Source organism: Lissotriton helveticus, chromosome 5_1 (assembly GCF_964261635.1).
Source record: "Lissotriton helveticus chromosome 5_1, aLisHel1.1, whole genome shotgun sequence".
Lineage (NCBI taxonomy): Eukaryota > Metazoa > Chordata > Amphibia > Caudata > Salamandridae > Lissotriton > Lissotriton helveticus.
Window position 1 is genome coordinate 640328516 of NC_136065.1, and position 22882 is coordinate 640351397.

At 45.4% G+C, this 22882-nt stretch overlaps 1 protein-coding gene across 1 annotated transcript in view; it reads left to right on the forward strand.

Annotated features, from left to right (window-relative positions):
- The window catches only part of LOC144753325 (guanylate cyclase activator 2B-like), a 141258-nt gene that overhangs the window by 98641 nt on the left and 19735 nt on the right, over positions 1 to 22882 (forward strand). The window contains exon 2 of the mRNA XM_078641061.1: positions 14863 to 15025. Coding sequence (XP_078497187.1) covers positions 14863 to 15025 — 163 coding nt within the window. The remainder of the gene's footprint in view (positions 1 to 14862; positions 15026 to 22882) is intronic.

Below are 22882 nucleotides of genomic sequence, written 5' to 3' on the forward strand. Positions count from 1 at the left end.
GAGTTGCACATAAATTAATGAAAAACCCCAGAACCGAGGATGTGCCTGTAAAAATAGGGAATTTCAAGGATATCACCAATTTGTGGTATGTAATTCAAGTTCTGTGAGTATGGTGGGATAGGATCTGTTGTGCACCATTTATTGCACCCCAAAGGGTACAAAGTTCCAAACTCATGATGAAGATGTTGCTTTTAAATTGGCTAGTCAACCCCCAACAGTTGAGGTGTTCCCTATGATGAGAAGCGAGGGTTACCCCTAGATCTCGGAGGTACAGTGAGGTTGGAAGTTTGGGATTTTTCAGTCAAGGACATTGGACTTATCAAAGGAGTTGAGCCTTTCCATAATCAGATAAAACCTAATGTGGAGTACCCAAGAAACACACAATATATTCTGACCCCTTAAATGATTGCTGGAATCACTCCAGTAACTAATACAGTGATCCAAAGCATATTTTAAAGCAGATTATGGGGAACCCATGTAATTCACTCATGATGAGCTTACTGAAGCCTAGCGGTAAGTACTGCTTAGTTCAAGATCTCCAAAAGATAAAATCATTTTAGTGCCTTGTTGTCCTGTGGCACTGAATCCTGCTGTGAATTTGTTTTAGATTCCATGTGAGGTCGATTGGTTTACTGTCATTTATCTTTGTCATGCCTTTTCTTTATACTGTTGCATGAAGGCAATAAGTCCCTTTTTGCATTTCGGTTCAGCAGTCGTGTTTTAAATATGGTCCCACAAGTGTATATGGAGAGTCTGTCCATTTTCAACCAGATTCTGAAAAATAACCTGGAGTCCATGGTTATGTCCTGTAACTCTGCCCTGGTGCAGTATATTGTCAATCTGCTGGTTGCATCAAATAGGCAAGAAGCCTGAAACACTGATACTATCGCTCTGTTGAACCACTTGGCTGAGAATGGACAAAAGGTGTCCTCCAATAAGTTGCAATACTGTTTGAGAGAAGTCCTGTATATCAGCCATCACATTAAGAAAGAGGTCTGGAAGGTATTGCAGGAAAGAATCTCAGTGATTCTGCAAATGAAGCCACAAACAACACAGAAAGAAGTCATGATGGTTTTGGAAATGGTGGGCTACTGTTGCCAGTGGATACCCAATTTTTCCCTAGTGACAATCAAAAATTGCAGAATATATAGAGATTTCTTGTTTTTGCGAATTCGCAAATTGCGAGGTCGCACATTGATGCATGTTGATGCCATCAGAACCAGGAAGTGTGCTGTCCAAGCCTCATTTCCATTACTGAGGCTCAGGGGGAGGAGGGAGCTGGCTCTGGGAGCAGAGCAGAGTGAGAGGGAGAGAGACTGAGTACACCTGCAAAGAACTGCAAAATGGAACCTGAAAATCCAGCAGAGGAAAGCCAAAGTTCAAGGAAGAGAAAAATTAAATTCTCAGAAAAAGAATTAGAAACTCTAATTGAGGGTGTAGTGCACAGCAATGACAAGCTGTTTGGAAAAGCCTCACTGAAGGTACCTGAGCAGGAAAAAAGGAAGATATGGATCAGGATTCAGAACCGAGTAAATGCCATTGGGGTGACTCGCCGTACCACAGAGGAACTGAAAAAGCAATGGTACGATCTGCGCAGTCGGGCCAAGGCGCGCATTGCAGACCGTTTGAAGGAGGCACATAATACAGGAGGGGGCACACCACCAGACACTGGAAACACTTCCATGGAGGAATTGGTGGAGTCAACAATCCAGCCAGAAGCTGTTGTTGGAGTCACGCAGCTGGACACCTCCGGAGCTGCACACACGTCTGAAGGTAAGAGGAATGAATGTTTAAATTGTCCCAAGTACAGAAGTCAGGATGTCAGCTCAGCACAGCGTAAGCGCACACTGTAAAGCATTTACTACTATTACATTACTAAGGGAAGTGCATCATGGGAGTTGTAGTCAGGCCAAGTACTTACAATGCCACACACACACAGACATGCCAAAAACGGTTTGAAATAGTGTAGCAGATGTCCAAAAGAACATGACATTTATTAATTGTGAACTGCGACATAACCTCACAAGCATACATTGATGCTGTTTTGCACTGTTTAACCTCACAGATGCAGAATGTAATGAGGCCGAGGACAGTGATGGTCTGGAAATGCACCACAGCAGCACTTCAGAACACGAGGACACACCAGCTCTGCCAACTACCCACTCACGTGTGCCTCATTCCCGTAGATCACCTGTCCCAACACTGCGTCCCATGGCGTCTGATGGTGAGGTCAGTGCTGCACCTGCAGTCAGTGTATGGCAAAGATGTAGCGCCACACCCACACCAAAACAGATCCGGAGAGGCAATTGTAGATCGCTACGGAGAAGACGCAGAGCACGCAGACCACAGCAGGTGGAGGCGACAAATCTGGTCTGGGGTGGCTTGGAGGGACAGATGCTCCGTTCTCATCGCCTGCAGGGCAAGAACACTCGATTAGTGAAGAAGGAAATAGCTAAGATGTCAGGCAACATTGCAGTACTGGACAGTAGTGTCCAGGAGCTGACAAAGGTCATATAGGAGGGGCATGCATTGCGCAACAGACAGCACCGCCAACTGATGCAGCAGCTCAAACATCAAGGAAAGTCGAACAATAGACTGTCCACGGCAACAACACTGCTGGCGCGTAGATCTGTGACTATGCAGACCGAAATGTGTCATTGGAGCGGGGATGTTGCCAAAGCACTACATCAAGTGACAAATGCAGTAGAGATGATGAATGCATCTAGTAGCCGAGTGAACATGACTGCACAGGATGAAAGTAGTGAGTGTGCCTCAAGCCTGAGCAGTACAACAATGCCTGTTGCAAGTGCAGTAAGACGCAATACTCGCAGCGCCACCCCATCCACTACCAACGAAAGGCAAGAAGATGCTGCCGCAGACAGACGTCTGGGTGTTCGAGGGAAAAAATGCTAGGCTCCCATCCTGTAATTTGGCTTTAAATGGTGACTTAACCATTGCTACCCTGTGACCTAATCACTGACTCTCAAGTACATTTAATTTTCCTTTTGGAGTTATTGTTTTATGCCAATGTGTCTTCTGACATTAGTCACTTTGGCAGTTTGCTTCTGTTCCCTGGTCACGAATCATTTACATAAAGTATACTTTTCATTGCATATCATGTGTTTGTGGCATCATTACTCACCTTAGAAGTAATTCTGTGTAATCTCCAATCTGCGCCTGCGCCCTACTGCTGCGCCTGTGCCTTGTTGGGCAGGGTGGTGTTGCACTTGTTGGTTTCCATCCTCCGAGTCACTGTCAGTCAGCTCCATTTCCAATCCTCCCTTTGTGGCTATGTTGTGCAGCATGGCACATGCTGCCACTATCTTGCAGCATTTGACGGGACTGTACTTCATTGCTCCTCCGGTCTTATGAAGGCGTCTGAATCGGCTCTTCAGCAGCCCAAATGTACGCTCTATCACGTTCCTAGTTGAGACATGTGCTGCATAGTATCTCCTTTGTGCGGCAGTGGCTGGATTGAGATATGGTGTCATCAGGTAATTTCGCAAGGCGTATGCGCTGTCACCTACATGTGAGGGATGAAAGGCTGTCAGTGGTTGTTTGACTTTAACATTTGTACAAGGAATGGAATGATGTATTGCACATAATTACCTAGCAAATGTCCCTCTCCAAACTCTCCTCTTGCTGGACGGGTCTGAATGCCACTTTGCCTGAAGATATACGAATCATGTGAACTGCCAAGAAATTGTGACACAATGTCCGTAATGATGTTTTTTGAATTACACACAACCTGAATATTCAGGGAATGATAACTTTTCCTATTCCGATACATATATTCCTGAGCTGCAGGGGGACATATCGCCACATGGGTGCAATCAATACAACCCAGTACTTGGGGGAAGCCAGCAATTTGGTAAAACTCCTGCTTGGTCTTAGCAATGTCATGGGCTGTGGTAGGGAAACTTATGTGTGTGTGTATCCGGACCATCATGGCATCAAGGAAAGCTGCCAATATTCGTGACATTGCACTTTGCGACACACCTCCTGCTACTGCAATGACTCCCTGAAAAGTGCCTGATGCCAGTAGATGTAGGCAACATAATATCTGAACATGCATTGGAATTGCATTGGTCCTATGAGTCTGTCGTTGCAGAATGGGGTCCAATTCATTAATTAGATCATGTATCATTTGGCCATTCAGCCTACACTTATCATATATTTCATCCTCCTCCTGTCCTAGCAAAGTTATGCGGACTCTGAAGATGCGCTCATTGATTAGCCTCCCTCTCTGTCGAGCAGCTTGCAGCCTCATCCTCCTCGCCATCAGGTACAGACCAGCCATTTTGAAATGTGGGACCTCATTGTGGGTGTGTTTATATCAGTTTCTGTTGGTCTTCAGCTGTTTCTGATTTGCACTCATTTTTACCACCTGGTTGTGTCCCGTCTTAAATTGCGAGTGCAATTTTGCGATTTTCATGAAAATCGCTAATTGCGATTTTTCATGCATTTCTATTGCGATTCCTCATTTGGGATTCTGTATTTGCGACTCGCAAATGAGAAATTGCAATGGTTTTCGCAGAATATTTTTGCAATTCCTTATTTTTGCGTAAATGTACACATTTTCGCATTAATAAGGTTGATGCATTTCAACTCTTAAAATTGCGATCGCAATTGCGATTTTTATGCGATTCGCAATTTTAGCGACTTCTAAATCGCTTGATGCATGTGCCTGTAAGCCTTTACGGCGGCTGACACAAAAGGATGTGTCGGATCTGGTACCCTGCAATAATGATTGTTTGGTTGCCTTCCTAGACTTGAGAGAAATCCTCTGCCATTCCACTGAGAATGCCTGATTACAACAAAGTGTTTTCGCTTTTCTGCAGTGAGAGATAGGGCTGTGCTCAGTCAGTGCTTACACAGATGCATGGAAGTGTCCATAGACCTGTTGCCGATTTCCTGCAACCCTTGATCTAGCAGCTGCAGCGTTGCCCAGGTGTTTCAAATCTGTGGCTGCTTCTAGTGTCAGTACTGAGTGGTGCGAAGGTAGTGTTATAGGTCATCCTTTAACTGAGTGTGCCCCATTCCGTGGAGATACTGTTGATGGGTACTTGCACTCAACATTTGACAAACAGTCGCCTTACCCAGTAAGTGCAAATTATACTTGCAGCTGAGAATGGCACATTAAAGTGATGTGATATTTTAAACCCTGGCACCTTATTGCCTCTAACAGAGAGTGATAGTGATGAGGGTGAAGTGGGGCATGACTGTCTCTATGTTACTGAACTGTGCACCAAGCCATGATCATATATAGAATTTGATCCACTACCTAAATCTGATTTTGCATTGTTTATGGACGGCTCGTGTTTGTGAGACCATGGAGGAAACCTAAGAGCTGCCTGTGCTGTGTCTGTACATTTTCAAGAGCAGTTGACGCTTCATGGCTCCAAGGAGTATTTTCTGCACAAGAGGCTGAATTAATTGCTCTCACAAGTGTGTGCTGTATCTCAGACCAGCAGAGAGTGAACATTTTCACTGATAGTCAGTATTTTTTTGGTGTTGTTCACGATTTCAGACAGTTATGACCTCAGATAGGGTTTGTGTCCTCTTCAGGGTCTCCCATTGGAACAAAGAAGAAGTAAGAGAGCTTCTTAAGGCATTGCAAATGCCTGATCAAGTTGCAGTCGTAAAATGTGTTGCTCTTTGTAAGGTGGGGTGATTATGTGACCTTCGGCCAAAGATATGTTGACGAAGTCGCAAAGTATTGTGCTCACAATGCTTCAAATCAAATCACATCAGGTGTTTGTTAAGCGCGACTACTCATCCATAAGGGTCTCAAGGCGCTGAGGGTGTGTGGGGGGGAGGGGTTTCGCAGGTTCCAGTCCATCAAGAGGGGGGTCTGTCGAAGAGCCAGGTTTTGAGGTTTCTTGCAAAGACGGGGAGCGATGTTATCTGTCTAAGGTGGAGCGGAAGGTCGTTCCAGGCACTGGCCGCACGGAAGGAGAACGAGCGGCCTCCCGATCTGGTCTTTCTGGTGCAAGGGACCACGGCGTAGGAGAGCTGGGCTAATCGTAGGGTCCTTTGGGGTGCGTGGAATTTGTGTCGGCTGTTCAGGTATGCTGGTCCGGTGTCGTGGAGTGTGGGTTAGCATCTTGAAGGTGACTCTAGCTTCGATGGGGAGCCAGTGGAGTGTGCGCAGGTGCTGGGAGAAGTGGCAGTGGCTTGGCAGGTTGAAGACCTGTCTTGTGCCGGCCTTTTGGATGTTCTGTAGCTTGCTGGTGAGGTTTTTGTTTATTCCGGCATAGAGTGCGTTGCTGTAGTCAAGCCTGCAGGTGCCCAGGGCGTGAGTGACAGTCTTTCTGTGTTTGAGGGGGATCCATTTGAAGGTCTTACCTAGGAGTCCAGGATAATTCCCAGGTTGCGTGCGTGGTCCGTGGGGGCTGGGTGGGCTTCCGAGGGCAGGGGGCCACCAAGTGTCATTCCAGGCATCTGGGTTTGGGCCCATGATGAGTACTTCTGTTTTGTTTGTGTTTAGTTGTTGGCAGCTGTTTTTCATCCATTTGGTGACGGCTTCCGTGCCTTCTCGAAAGTTGTGTCTGGCAATGTTGGGTTCGTTGTATAGGGAGAGGATGAGTTGGATGTCGTCTGCGTATGACACAATGTTGAATCCGTAGGTTCTGACGATGGGGGCGAGCGGAGCCATGTAGACGTTGAAGAGCGTGGGGCTGAGGGAGGACCCCTGGGGGACTCTGCAGGTGGTAGGTGTAGGGTCTGAGAGGAAAGGGGAAGTCTGACCTGCTGCGTTCTGCCAGAGAGGAAGGAGCAGATCCAGTCGAGGGCCTTGTCTTGGATCCCTGCATCCTTGAGTCTGCGTAGTAGGGTGCAGTGAGAGACTGTGTTGAACGCCGCAGAGAGGTCGAGGAGGATGAGGGCTGCTGTTTCTCCTTTGTCCAGTAAGGCACGGATGTCATCTGTTGCGGCAAGGAGGGCAGTTTCTGTACTGTGGTTTTTTCCGAAGCATAATTGGGAGCAGTTGAGGATGTTGTGCTCTTCGATGAATATGGCGAGTTTGCTGTTGATGGCTTTCTCGATGACTTTCGGTGGGAACAGGAGCAGGGAGATGGGTCTGTAGTTTTTGAGGTCGGTGGGGCCCGCCAAGGGTTTCTTCAGGAGGGGGTTGATCCCAGCATGTTTGCAGTTGTCAGGGAACGAGGCGGTTGCCAGGGAGCGGTTGATGGTGTGGCAGAGCATGGGTGCGATGGTGTTGGCGGCTCTGTTGAAAATGAGGTGGGGTCAGAGGTCCGTGGGGGCCCCGCAGTGGATTGACTTTATCGTCTTCAGTGTGTCTTCAGTGGTGAGGGCTGTCCAGTTGTCGATCGCTGGCTTCAGGGTGTCGGGGTGGTTGGTGAGGGTTCAGTGTGTTGGTTGTCTTCGTCGAAGTTGTAGTAGATGCTCTTGATTTTGTGGTGGAAAAAGGTGCTGAGTTTGTCGCAGAGGTCTTGTGACGGAGGGATGTCGGTGGACTTGCTGGTGGGTTGGGCGAACTTCTTGATGATGTTCAAGAGTTCTTTGCTGTTGTGTTCATGAGTGGAGATTCTGTTTTCAATCTTTTTTTTCCTCATTTTTCTAATGAGTTTCTGGTGGGCGTTGGAGGTGGCTCTGAAGTTGTTGTGGGCTTCTGTGGGTTTAGTGTTCATCCAGGCCTTTTCAAGGCGATGGCAAGTGCGTCTGGACTCTCGAAGTTCGGTGGTTAACCATCTAACTTTCTTAGCATGGGTTGTGTTGTTGCTTTTCTTGAGGGGGCTATGGTGTTTGCACTGTCAGAGATCCATCTGTGCAGGGTTCAAACTGTGGTGTTGGCGTCGTCGTTTTCCGCCATGGTTGGGGTGGAGTTGCTGAGTGATGAGTTTAGCTGGTCGTCGGTGATTCTGGTCCAGTTTCATTGTGGGAGCAGGTGCTGGTGTCTGTGGATGGTGCGTGTTCTGAAGGTGAAGTGGACGCATCGATGGTCAGTCCATAGAAGTTTGGTGGTGTGGCTGAAGGTGATGGAGTTTCCTGTTGGGAAGAGGGGGTTGAGGGTGTGTCCTTCTGAGTGCGTGGGTTCGGTCACAATCTGGCGGAGTCGAATGTTGTGGAGGTTGTCCAGGAGGGATGTGGTGCTAGGGTCCAGTTCGTTTTCGAGGTGGAAGTTGAGGTTTCCCAGTAGGGTGTAGTTGGTGGATGCAATGGCATGCGGGGAGATGATGTCTGTGATGGAGTTGGCAAAAAGTAAGCAGGGTCCAAGGGGGTCGGTAGATGAGGGTTCCACGGAGGGTGGAGGTAGGGCTGGCCAGTATCTTGAAGTGAAGGTGTTCCATCAGGTCTGTGGGCTCGTCGGGGAGTGTGCTCAGGCGGAGGGTGGATTTGTGGACAATGGCGATTCCTCCTCCAGGGCGGGTGGGACGGTCCTTCCTGGCGATCTTGTATCCTAGGGGAATGGCGATGGTGATGTCCTGTCCCGAGGTGGTGTTAGTCCAGGTTTCGGTAAAGAATGCTACGTCCGGGTTGGTGCTGTCGAGGTCCCAGATTTTGGTGGCATGTTTGTGGAGGGATCAGACGTTGAGGACGATGCATTGCAGGGTCTTTGGTTTAGTTGTGTTCTTGCGGGCGGTGACAGCTGAAGGGTCCATGAGTGTCGGCTGGTGATGCTAGCTTGCAGTACGGCCTTGGTTGAGAGCATGGAGTGCCGCTGGGTCGTACGTAACATTGGCGGTGCAGAGATCTAGGGTTCCTGGCGCTGGTCACAGTAGAGTCGCGGACGGGCGCAGATGGGCGCAGACCGGCCTGCCATTGGTGCCCCAGCGGCATGCAGTTGCCGCCATTAAGTAATGGTCAGGGAGGGCTGGACAGCTGGGAGGCAGGAGAGAGGAGGGGAGCTGGATTGGGCCGGTCGCACTGGTCGTGCTGGGGGGAGGGGCCGCGGGGGCAGCAGCGGCGGGGAAAAACGGGCTAAAAAAGGCAAAAGGAAAAAGACAAAAAGAGAGAATAAAGTGCAAATAAGGCAGCAAAAGTGCAAGAAAGAGTGAAGGAAAGACACAGAGGACACAGGAGAGTGAAAGGGGGAGATTGAGATCAGGGCAACAAACAAGTGAAAAACGGAGGAAAGACACATAAGAGTGAAGTGGGAGGTTGAAATGAGGGGAAAACAACAGAAAATGGAGGTTAAGACCCAGAAGGAGAGTTAAGGGGGAGATAGAAGTGAGGGAAAACGAGTAAAAAAGGAGAGAAAAAGCGGAGCAAGAAAATGGAGACAGAGGTCCACTGGACCACCAGGGATGAGGCACAGGTGAAACCTGTGGGTGGAGGAGGGCCTCGAACACCAACACCCGAGAGTACAGGGGCTCGGGGGAAGGCCTCACTTAATGGTGGAGCTGCAAGAGAGGGAGAGCAATTTCATTGACAATGAGTCACATTTAATGGTGAGTACTCTAATAAAGGAACAGATGAGACCAACCTCAACCTTTTATTAACAACTGCTGATATGTGGGAGAAGGTCAAGAAGCTTCAGGAAGACGTTTCACAGGCAGAACAGCAAAGTTGGATTAAGGCAGGATGTGCCAAGACAGAAGAGTATGATATATAGATTTCAGGGGATGGAAGGCCTGTGCTGCCTAATAGTCTATTGCCACTGGTGGCCAGGAATTTTCACAGCCCTACTCATGCAGGCAGAGATGCCATGGTCAGATCATTTAGACAGACCTGGTTTAATCCTAGGTTTAAATTGAAGGCTGGAGCATTTTGTCACAGATGTGTTGTGTGTCAATAGAACAATGTAGGGAAAAGAACAGAGGCACCATTGAGTCATATGGGAAGACCAGGTGGTCCCTTCAACTGGTAGAAGTTGTATTTCATTGAAATACCTTTGTGCAAATGTTTAAGATATGTCCCTGTTGTTGTGTGCATCATAGTAGGAATGACAGTCTCATAGCAGCAAAGTTACTTTTGAGAGAGTTAATACCTAGGTTTGGCTTTCCAACTTCTCTGGAATCAGACCAGGAAACGCATTTCCACCGCCGAAATCCTGAGAATGTTGTGTGCAAGGTGAACAGAGACTACATTGTAGCTATAGATCTGAGGCTTCAGGACTGGTGAAACAAACCAATGGAACATTGAAATCCAGACTTGCAAAAGTGTGTGCTTCTACATCTTTGAAGTAACCTGATACTTTTCCTCTTGTGCTGAGGAGTCTTCGCAGCATACCTGATCAGAGGACGGAATGCCCCTATCAGATGATCATGGGTAGAGCTAAGAGACTGCCAGCTGTACCTGCAAACGTGCTGGTGAACATTACCAATGACATGATACTTTATTAAGGCAGAGGACTGGCTGATGTGGTGTATTCTGTGCCTCATCAGGTTGAAGACGTCACAACCCCGCTTCATCAGGAGCAGTACCATGAACGCAGTCCACACCTGAGGCTGGAGGCTTTCATTGTAATTGGCCCCAAAGTGTTTGAATACTTGTGTTACCACAGTTTATATTAATTCTGAGGATTTTCCACAGATATATTTTGCCTGCTTTTAACTGGTGAAATGACCATGGGGAAGAGCCTGAAGGTGTGGCTTTGTTACTAACCTCACACTTCAGGTTCGACCACAAACTCCTGCTTAATAAAGATTCAGTATTATTCAGAAGTTTGTTTAATGAGTGCCTATGTCTTAAATGCAATCAAATCCCATAGTCGTTTCCATTTTCTTTGTAGATTAATTGAAATCATAAGAAATTCCTAAACTTCATTTGATCCCACCTATAGGAAAGAACCTGTATTAGAATCCATCAGAGAAATTAAAGTTTTCAAACCTATATAAAATCCAGCACTTGCTTTGTTCTAATCTTACCCACAGAGCACAAATTATCATGAGAGACGAGCTACACGATCGATATACTTTTCTAGTTCTACGTGTGCTAACTCTTGCCTCTTTACAATGGGGGTTGACCCAAAAAAATGCTTACTTGTCAAGTGCTGAAGACTTTCTCTTTGTCAGGCACATATAGCTTAACATATAATATACATTTGTGAAGCATGTACAAACCCTTGGGTCTCTTAGCGCTGAAATAGCAAATATATTGTTACCTAACTCAATGGAAGTTTTTTTTAACCAACCTCAGAACAATGAAAGGCTACGTGAACCCTCCAAGATTCAACCCTGTAATCATGAAGCTAAGCACAGATTATTGGAGTGGATGAATTAGCTTGCTGAGCCACCAGTCCCAGCTCAAATGCTAGTGAGTCAGTTGAAGCTCACCCAAACACATTTTCATTTTTCCTTTTCCCTGCTCAGATCAATTTATTGATGAATAAGTCGTACTAATGAGGAATGTAGATATTCATAGCAACTCTCAAATGCATACAAATAAATAATACAGGCTTTACAAAAGGAATCTCTTCCGAGGTTGTGCCTTACCATTTTCTTAAATTGAATTAAAGCAGAACATTTGCCCATCCTTCTGCAAGACCTAAATTAGTTGCAACTTGATCCAAATACTTAGGGCCTGATTATGTGTTGGCGGTCTAATGAACTGCGAACCCTACAGTAGTGGTGCAACAACTGCTTCAACAGTGGTCTGATTGCCGTATTCCGAATATGGCGGTCGGACCACCATAGGGCCACTGCAAACACCAGGGATCTGTGATCCCTAGAGGTGGCGCGGTGGTCAGAGGCTTGCAATTTGCTGGTGGTGCCCCTGCGGCACCGCCAAACATATCACAAGTTTCTTCACTGCCACATGGTGGTGAGCCTGCCGTGCAAAGGGTGGTGGTGAGGAAACAAAGGGGGGAATACAGGACTCCCTGTTTCCTTAAGGTCTGGGGATGCCTGCAGGGGGGCAAATGGTGTGCCCCCTGTGTGCATGCACCCCCTGTTCCAGCGTGGCATGGACTTTACAGTCCTACCATGCTGGAACTAGCTGTGGTGGTTCCATGGGACTGCCTTTCAAAGGCTCTCCTGTGAGCCTTTGAAAGGCAGTGCCGTGGGCCTGCTGCCCAGGACCACCCACCTGGATAACAATTGTAATCTGACGGGCCGTCAGCAGTGGAGTAGTGAGGGAGCAGGCCGTGGAGTGCTGCCTTGCACCCATATCGTCAAATGCATAACCAGTCCCTTAGTACTCCAATTTGACATCTACTTGAGCCAAATTCCTCAGTTCCGGAGGCATTAGTACTTTCGTAGCCAAAACTTCAGATAGTTAAGCCCTAGGACAATTCTTGACATTATTATATTTTGCCTTAGTTTGCTATAGGATGCAAAATTCATGTCTAATCTTGTCAAGCACATCTTGGCGACCTTAACATTAGTATAAATGCCTCAACCTCACAAATACATTTGGACTTTTCCTATTTTTAAGGAGGCAATGTAGACCGTAGCAGGTGTCCAGCTGGTCTGCGAGGTAAGTAGGGGCTATCAGCCTGATTCATCAACGGGCCGTTTTGCGAGCCCCTATAGCGATTCATAGCGAATCGCTATTAAGGACTCGCAAAACGGTATTCATGTAGGAATTGCTAAATAAATAGCGATTCCTACACATTCCTTATTTGCGAGTAGCAAATTGCTAATCGCAAATAAGGAATAACTCCCCATTCATTCCTTTGGGCCAAAAGGCCCATAGGAATGAATGGGGAGTATTCCTTATTTGCGATTAGCAATTTGCTACTCGCAAATAAGATAGCGATTTAAAGGGTGCCAGGGGTGTCCAAAGGACACCCTGTAGCACCCTTAAATGCAAATTGAAACTGGTGTTGCGCACACACATGTCCAAAGGACATGTGTGTGTGCAACATGCAACTTAGAAAAATGCTTTTAAAAGCATTTTTCTAAGTTTTTGCTATTTACCGAGAGGTCTGACCTCTCAGTAAATAGCGGCCCGAAATTGCGAATTAGCAATTTAAAAATGGTTAATGAATTGCATTTAAGGAATCTCAAATAGAGATTCCTTAAATGTAATTCCTCGCAATTTAGCGAATTAGCAATTACCGATTTTTGCATTTGGGATGATGAATCCCAAATGCAAAAATTGCGCTCGCAATGGGCCAGATTCTCAGAATCTGGCCCTTTGCGAGCGCAATTCGGCTTGATGAATCAGGCTGTATGACCTCTGCTCCTGTGAATGAGAACTTCTGACTTCTGCGCATCCAACAGTGCGGCAGTTGCACAGAAGGAAGAGAAGTTTACCAAGGGACTCTCATAATTTTGTGACCTCTCAAAGATTGCAATTCTTCATATGTAAATCTCCAAACAATTGGTATGTTTCTGAAAAAATACAAAACAAATAGCACTGATGTGCCATTTGTGTTGCTTGGTGATTTGGACCACTAGGATTTTCCTGGTGAGCCTTGCAACAAAACTGTAAGTCCGAAGAATTCCCTAAATAGGGTCGGCCTTCTAACATACTAATTCATACCTATCTAACAGCATCCCCCTGCCCAGGGTATTCCACAGGTATCGATCTGAGCACCACTCCCTTTAATTTATATATGGGACCACTGGCTGAGCGAGTGGAAGAGCATAAGGTGGCCATTGTGTCATACACTGATGACACACAGCTAATTGTAATGCTGTCTCAAGATAGGGAACAGGCAGCTATTTGTTTTTCCAATTGTCTGTAAGAGGTGGCAGCATGGATATCTAACCACTGACTTAAGCTTATGGGAATAAAACGGAGGGGATGATTGTGGGCAAGGCCCCAACCATTTGGTCATCAGCTTGGTGGCCTGAGACGCTGGGCCAATTACCTACCCCGAAATTAGAAGTAAAAAATCTTAGAGTATGGTTTGACTCCAAACTGTCATTTGACAGTCAAATTCTGAGAGTAGCGGGCAAATGCTACGGGACCATGAAAATCTGGAGAAAGATCCTTGAACTCCTGCCGTCTAAGGTTAGGAAAACTATAGTACATGCCATGGTAACCTCCCGAATGGACTACGGCAATGTACTATATCTAGGTGGCACACATAAAGGACTGTCCAAATTACAGATGGTGCAAAATGCGGTGGTCGCTTGGTACTAAGCCTCCCGAGAAGAGCCTCCGCAAAGAAAGCCCTAGGAGAACTACACTGGCTGCCAGTAGAGAAGAGAATTGTGTTCAAGGCAATGTGCCATTCTATCAAAAAAATGCCCACGGTACTTACAACAACTATTAACACAGTACACACCATTCCGAAACCTAAGATCCAAGTGTAGGGCATTGGTGACTGTACCAAGAATATTTAAAGCTAGATTAGGGGCACGTTCCTTCAGCTATCTCGCGGCAAAAGCATGGAACACTTTACCAATGGCCCTAAGAATAGAACCATGTGAAACTAGATTTCGCAAACAACTAAAGACATGGCTATTCTTAACAGCACACTAGATATAGCACGCTGGCCAATGTGAGTGACGTGGTGTGATATGCAAAGAATGCCTCCATTACCTTTAAGAGTGTATGTTTTCAGTGAGGGGACCCACCGGTGGTGTAACCATGCACTCTATAAATTGCTAAACTAAACTAATGGCTCTGTGGAGGCCGGACAAATGACATAGCTACTTCCCCTACCTCTAAAAGGGGTGGGTCAGTCACGAGTTTGGGGGGGTGTGGAGCTCTGCTGATTTGCACCAGGACAACAACTCTGCTAACTCTACATAAGGCTCTAAGTCTAGCTTACTCTTTAAAAAATGAAATAAAACCCAGAATGTTTGCCACATAGTTCACTAATTATTTATTTCTCTTGTAATTGCAGCAGAGTGCCTTGAGCGTGTCACAGCTGTGTGTTGCATCGTAATACCATCCAATAATGAATATTTTTTATTTTTGAATAATATGAATTCTATCAGTTGAAATGGTGCTTGGCGGCACAATATCCTGTCTAACAATAAGCATGATGTTTTTTCACAGGATGGTGAATTCTCAATTTCAGTCCTAGCTGTGTGGAAGCTGAGGGATCTCGGTGTTGATGTGACCAAAATATGTTCTGCCCCTTTCTGGAATCCAGATCTTCCTACTGATCTGGAACCAATTTGCAAGAGCAGTGATGCAGCAACTGTCTTTACAAGGCTAGGTAAGTTGCTACCATCTCAATTTTCCTATTGTGATCACTTGCAATAACTCATTTTCATTTTTTCCCCCAAATCTCACTACCTTTCACTGAGAAATTAGGAGTGAAGTAGACAAAGACTACCAAGTGTTATTTGTGTATGTTACTGACTTTCATGCAAAATGAATATGGAGAAAAGGGCCCTGACACTTATTCAGCAAAGTAGCCGTATAGCGACACAGTCTAGGGGATGTGCTTCAGTACCACAATGAGACAACATTTCCACTGCTTAGTTCTTCAGCTGTTGTTATTTTTCATATCCCTGGGTCATAATAGTGCTATTATTTTATTCTACTCACCAAGTAGAGCTTCTCTCACCCGGAATCCAGTTAGACATCTTGCACCTGTAGATTTCTGCCAGAGCTCAGGGACATTTTAAGGATTTTGGGGGCCCCAGTCCAAAGGTATATTGGGGGCCCATGTTCTGAACAGCTTTGCATTTATGATCTATTTTCAGCTCTTCCAGGCCCTTTATGTCAGGTCCCTGACACACTGGCAGGCATACTGATACAAATTCTGATTATGTTCCCATCAAACATTCAGGGGTAGTGATTTGTGTTTTCACTACTGTAACACAGCAGCAGCTCACTAATATTATTGCTAAAAAATCTCTGTGACCATCTCCTGTTTCGAATATGTAAAGTCATATCGTTTTCCGATCTACAACAAACCTTTTATGTATGTTGCATGGCGTTGAAAAATATAAACACGGCATTTCTCTGCAAAATATCTGTAACAAACTCCCACACATTGCCCGTATTAAAAATAAATGACAGGAAACAGTATTTTAAATCATCTATGTTTGAGAATCATTCAAGGTCATCAGAGCAGGGCTGTCTGCAGAACAGAAAAAACAAAACAGATCTGGTTCTATCAGGGGGCCCCCTGAAAGGCTGGGGTCCTGGGCCTGAGCCCACTTTTCCCATGCCTTAAAACGTCTCTGCCAGACCTAGACTCATCCCACATACAACTACCAGGTCACTTTTCTCACAGGATGCACCTCACTTCAGCTATGGCTTGAACCAAGAAACTCAACGAGGTGTCTGCAGCAAACAAGTATGGCGGATTGTTTCTTGCACGGGGAAAGAGAGGCCCACACTTAATAGTCTGTTTTGTATTTTGACATGTGCCTAGCTTCCCAAAATATATTAAGCTTGACATATTGCACTTACACTGGACATACATTTTTTTAATTTGTTTTATTCAATTTTTTTTACTAGGCCCTGGCAGCTGAAAGGTGCTATTGGCCAATCACATCTCTTTCCATACTTCATGCACGCTTATTTGAATTATATATTTAGTTTTTACATTTTAATTTGCTAATAAACATAGCTGTCTTCAGTGACAGAATAGTCAATTAACTAGCATTTGAAATGCAATCGGTCTCGCCTTTGGGACCTTGTATATATTTAGCTATGAAGCAAATTAGCCTGGGTGCTGAAACATCTACTGTTCTTTAACATGGAGGGAAAGTAAGCACCAAACTACGTGACACGCCAGGTATGGGGACACATGGAGAGAAATATTGCCTTTCAGTGGGAAATGGTAATGCCCAAAGCTCTGTTTTTAATATAAAATCAGGACCTTTCGATGTTCATATCACTGAAAATACAAGATTTAAAAAAAATATTATTGTCTACGGGTGCTTGTGGAAGACAATTTCTATGTACTGGAATCTAGAAAATACTAAAGTGATTCTGGTATGTTACTGACCTCTGCTGGTTGGTTTCTATCAACAAAGTTAAATAGAAGCAGTTGCCAGAAATATAAAAAAAAAAGAAAGTCTATCAGCAGAAAGCAATTCTGGTGTTTTACTGACCTCTTTTGGTCGTTTTTCTATCAAGCCAGTTAAATAGAGGCAGTTGAACAGAAAAAAGTCCCTGAGCGGAAGCAGACACGTCCTAGAGCTGATCTCCAGAGCCCACAAAGTACATACACATATCAGTATATAATAAGTATATACTAAAGTATATACAAGAGGTCTCGGATGCTCAACCTAAAAATGCCCACCTGAGCCATGACATGTGCATTCGCTTCTGTGGCCATCTTGAAATTCGTATAATACCAAACCCAATTCAAGATTGCCAGCCATTCGTGTGTATGCAGCTTGAAGCAAGTGCATGAGTGAGTATTGATTCTTACGTACGCATGCAATCAGCAAAAAGCATTGTCAAAGTCAACACCTCACCCGAACACGATCTACTTGCTATGCCAATGATTGTACTCATAGACAAATGCAAGTAATATAACTTTAGAATCCCTAACCTAAATACACAGTGAATCCATGAAAAGTGAGGGCATATATTGTCATATCTCTTGTTCGATCATATATGGAGTGTTCACATCACTCTGAAATCATGGGTTTGAAGGCAGGTTTCTTTCTGCGCTTAAACGCTACCCAGTGAATGTTCGTACAGCATTGGATTCAGAAACAGCGAACAACAACGCAAGAGGAGACATTATTTCAAAAAGACGTTTACCAGCTGAGACTTTCTAGAATAAAAAGAACCACTGACAAGCAACCTCCCTCATGACCACATTTCATCATTGATTAAAGCTCCCATGTTAATACCATGATAATTTACCATTCATACACCGAGCAATGTTTGCTAAGTTTCACACTCTTTGAACTTAAAAGAAGTGTGTTCAACATCTGAGTACAATAAACCCCATTAACAGAACTGCGGTAAAAATGTATTCTTAGGAAAACGCATGCATTTTTTATTGATTACTGCATATTTTTTTACATTGGCCAAGATGAGCATTTAAAAATCGATTGTTTTTCATTTGCAGATTATAAGCAATAATTATACTATTTATTAGGACATGTTCAGAAACACCGCAACGAATGTGGGGGCATATTATGAAGGGATTTATCTCCGCTTTTTTGGCTTTAAAAGCCAAGAAAGCGGAGATAAAATTATCTCCCTATCAGCAACAGGGTGCTAACACGCAAATTCGCATGTTAGCACCCTTTTTCTCTATGCTTCCCCTTGCATCTCTAATGAGATGCAAAGGTGGCATTCCAGAGAAAAATAATAGGAGAAATGTTGTTAAGTGACATTTCTCCTATTATCAAGCATTTCGCTAACCCTGTTAGTGATAAAAAAAAAGCAGCGCTAACCGCGGTTAGCACTGCTTTTTTTACACCTGGTATTTTCCTGACTTAGCCATGATATCCTATGGAAGGTGGATATCATGGCTAAGTTTGTGAGCCCCTATCAACAAGCTAACGCCAAACTTCGAGAGATTATCGTTGGTTTTCCAGCGATAATCTCTCATTTGGCAGTTAGCGCGAGGATTTTTATCACTTCTGAGATAAACCTTGCTAATAGCAAGTTATCTCTGCGATAATTTCCGGCGATGCTTAGCGTTAAAAAATTCGTTGCTAAGCCTCGTTAGTGATAAATATAGCTAATCGTTGGTAATATGCCCCGTGGTCCCATGGGGATGTGCATGTCTGAGCAGTGCCTAATTAGAATCTGGGGTAAATGGAGAACAAGGAGAGAGAGGAAATTAAAATAGTCCCTCATGCAGAGCACAGTGAGGTCCTGATGTCAGGAGTGGAAAAATACTATGGGCCTTATCTTCAGGAAAATAATGCAGCGCAGTGCCGCAAACCATTTAGCTGCTTCCTGCCTCCTCTCTGTTCTTTCCCCCTGGTACACAACTGGCTGCCATGAGCCAGCACAGGCATCCTTGCTTCAATTTGCAAGGGTGCTGCGGGATGATTGTTGCACGCCTTAATGCACAAAAACAATCATTAATGGCATTTTCCTCTTTCCACATAGAAAGAGGATAAAACAAGGAGAAATAAAAGTATTTCTCCTTCTTGCGCCATTCCTACGGCTGTCCTGGGAAGGCGTAGGATTCTGACGCATTCCTAGTTTTACAAAATGTTGTAAATCTGGGAGTGCCTTAAGTTCCATGGATGTTGCATGGGAGTACCCACAGCAACACCCATGGGGCGCCCCTTTCATGCAGAGTAATGCATGAAAGGGGCCCATATTTCCAAGGCTATGAAAAGTTACGCAGGGTGACTTTACGTGACCTTGTAAATATGGGCAAGCCCACTGCACCTCCGGTGAGTCAAAAAAAGTGACGCACCTGCAGTGCAATGGGCTTGTAAATAAGTCCCAGCAAAAAAAGGTGAGGCCGATGTGCTTCTTGGATGGTACAAGATAAACATAGAAGGAGAATCATGGAATCATGAGCAGTAAACTAAAAAAAGCCACTTCATCATGAGCAAAGCAAGGACTCAAACCCCCAAACATGTGCTATATTGGATGCAGAAGGTTTGTTGCTTACAGACAGCTGTATACATGACCTAAACTGATAGTTGGATAAGGTTTTAAAAAGAGAGAAAAGGGCAAGACAATTCTGAGTGTGGACTGTCGTGATGAGGACTGTACTGAGACTATGGACTCATCTTGAACAATGCCTTGCTTTGTAAAAACAATACAGGGCTAGGGGAAGTGTTCTAGCATAAAGAGCTGTCAACCTTGGAACATGGGGAACCTGGAAAAGATCTCGGTTTCCACTCAACATCCTTTTATTCTGGGCAGATCACTAAATGACCATTTTGCCTAAAAAATACAAACAAATTGGTCGTGTGGTAAAGAGCTCCAATGCACTTGGCCACTTTCGTGGTATAAAAAAGTTTTTTAAAAACACAAGGTCTTAAAGTGATGTTAGTTAGCTGTTAATCTGACAGCTCTGTAATTCTGTGCAAACGTTTTCATTGCACAGCTGGGTGAGATGTGCACGATGTTTAAGCTTCCCATTATGTTTTGTGGTGGCAAGAAAAAATCCCTATTTGTTGCTCTGTGCTCTCTGTAGTTCTATGAGAGTACATCAACTTATTCAATTGGTAATGCGGTTGAGGTGACCACAGCGTTTTAATGACCATACCTCTTTGTTGTGGTAGTAAAAATATGCTGTGGATTGAAGCAATGTGAGATTAGCATATGCAGTGCCACAGCTCAGCAGTAGCTTGAGAAATGAAATTCGTCCAGCATGTCAGGGAGAATTGCAGTTCTCAACATACAAGGCCAAAGTGCCCAGGGCTCACAAATTGAAAGTCCATCGCTGACCATTTCTTGTAGTTGGCATGTTAGATTTGGGGGTCTCTGGTTGGCACAGGTAGGTACTTGTGACAAACAGGTACCCTCTCTAGTCAGGAAAAGGGGGTTACACACCTAAAATAACCCTGCTCACCCTCTAGGCTGCATGGCGAGAGCAGTCAAGACATTATTTCAGAGGCGTTGTAAGTTAAGCAGTTGTGACCACATACAGTAACCCAGTGACAACACTACAAATGGACACCACACAGGTTTTATATACAAAATAAGTAGACTTTATATAGAGTTACCACAAGACCATAAACGACAAAAATACACACTATGATTACTTTAAGATGGTAGATTAAGCTTAGTGCAGTTCAGTTCTTAAATGCGACACTCTGCGTCAATATACCTTAAGTTGCTTTGCGCTTCCACGACAAGCAATGTCGCAGCGATGGAGAAGCGGCAAAGTTCAGATGCAAAGAAATAAAGACGTGAAGATCTTACAGATGCGGCACTCTTCTCAGGGATGCGAGAAACTCTCGGTTCGATGCGTTGACTGCAGCGGCGACACCCTTACAATGCGACGATAACAGCTCCAGCGGTGACGCTCTTCTCCACGATGCATGAAGCTTCCGCTCGATGCGACAACTACAGCGGTGACATCCAAGATGCAACGGCAGCAGCTCCGACGGCGGCGCACTTCTCGGGGATGCGAGGTGCTCTTGGTCATGCGGTCCAATGCAACAGTTCCAGCGGCGACACCCTCCTTCTTTGGAGTTGCGACGGCAGGCACAGCGACGGCGACACGCTCCGACCTCGTTTCGAGATTCTTCTCCTGATGCGGTGCAGTGCGACAACCACAGCGGCTACACCCTCCTTTCTCCAGAGTTGCAACGGCAGCAGCAGCGACGGCGACACGCTTCCTCTTCGTTGCGGCATGCTTCTCTCCGATGCGGTGCCGTGCGACAGTTCCAGCGGCAACACCCTCCTTTCTTCGAAGTTGTGATGGCAGGCACAGCGATGGCGATACACTTCTTCTCGTTGAGTCGCGCTTCCAGCTCCTTGCGACACGCAGTTCCTCAGAAGGCCCAAAACAGCAGCAGGCACTTCCACAAGAACTCTGGGGAGCTGGGGGTGTAGTCTGTTGCCCCTGAGACTTCAACAGGAGGCAAGCTCTTTTCCAAGCCCTTGTAGATCCTTCAAAAGTTGAAAGCAAAGTTACAATGTTCCTTTCTACTTCCTTTGGCAGTAAGGCAACTACTGCAGGCCAATCCCCCAAGCAGCCCTTCAGCTTGGGAATAGTCTCTCCTCAGTTTCTTCAGGTTCCTCTCCTCAGTAAAGGTTTCTTCTTGTAGTCCAAAAGTGATCTAATTTCATGGGATCAGGGTCCCAATATTATACCCAGAAATCCTTTGTTCTCTGAGGGGAGAGGGGCCTCAGCCGCTCCCCAGGGGGTGGAGCCAGCATTGTGGAAGGCAGGCACAGCCCTATTCAGAGTTCAGGTGCACTACCCCCTCCCATCAAGATGCAGATCTCTCTATTCACCACTGGGTGACTCAGCCTGTCTCCTGAAATTCCCCAGCCCTGGCACTCACCAGACATAGGAATATCCAAACTTGCAGAGGCAGGTTTGAATGGTTAGACAAGCAAATACCTACTTTCTAAAAGTGGTATTTGCAAACACAGAATATTAAAATAAACTTTACTAAAAGATGTATTTTATTATTCTGAGTTCAGGCATACTAAACTCGAATCTCTACCATGTTCTCTGAGCCTGTTAGGATTATAAAGTGTAACAATTGTAACTGCCCATTCTGGGCTAAGGAGAACAGGTAGCCTTGCAATAGTGAAAAACGAAAATGGCTGTAATTCACTATTAGGACATGCCACACACATCAGGGCTTGTCCTACCTTATACTTACAATGCCGCCTGCCCATGGGCCTACCATAGGGGTGACTGATATGAAGAGAAGGGAAGGTTTAGGGCCTGGGAAGTGGGTGCACTTGCCCAGTCAGCATTACAGTACCAGACTGCACGCAGGCTCTGCAATGGCAGACCTTAGACACATTTTACAAGGCTGCTTACGTGGGTGACACAACCAGTGCTGCAGGCCCACCAGCAGTATTTGGATTACACGCCCTTGCACACTCAGTGCACTAGACTAGGATCTGACAAGTAAACCAAATAGCCAAACATGGAACCACTGATTAATACATCAATTTACAATAGGGAGCACTTGCACTGTGGCACTGAATAGCAGTGGCACAGTGCCCAAAGCATCTAATACCAGCAAAAACACAAGGCAACAGCAAAAATGGAAGGGAGACCCACGCCAATGGTGCAAGGTCTAACATGGCACATCAAATTCCTATGCAGATTTTCCCGCTCTAGGTCCGCCAGACTTTCAGAGCATTGATTATTTCCTAAATAGAGTGGGCGGTACACGGTGTGGTGGGCAGAGCAGGATGTTGGCTGCCCCATCAACTTCAGCAGACTTCCCACCTTGATCTAAATAAACCTTTTAGCCTTTGCTGGGTGGTCAGTTATTCTGCCATGGCAGATGATGCCCAAACCTCTCCCTGTCAATGAAAAAATCTCTCCCTACCTGGCCAGGAAATTTTGCAGAAAGGGCAACTGATGCTGTAGAAGATGAACTTTTGGCAAAAGTGAATGACGGGTGTTTGCAAAATGTTTGGCATTCTTATGTATTTTTCAGAAACAAGCTCCAAAACTTGTCAGAGACATTTCTGTGTT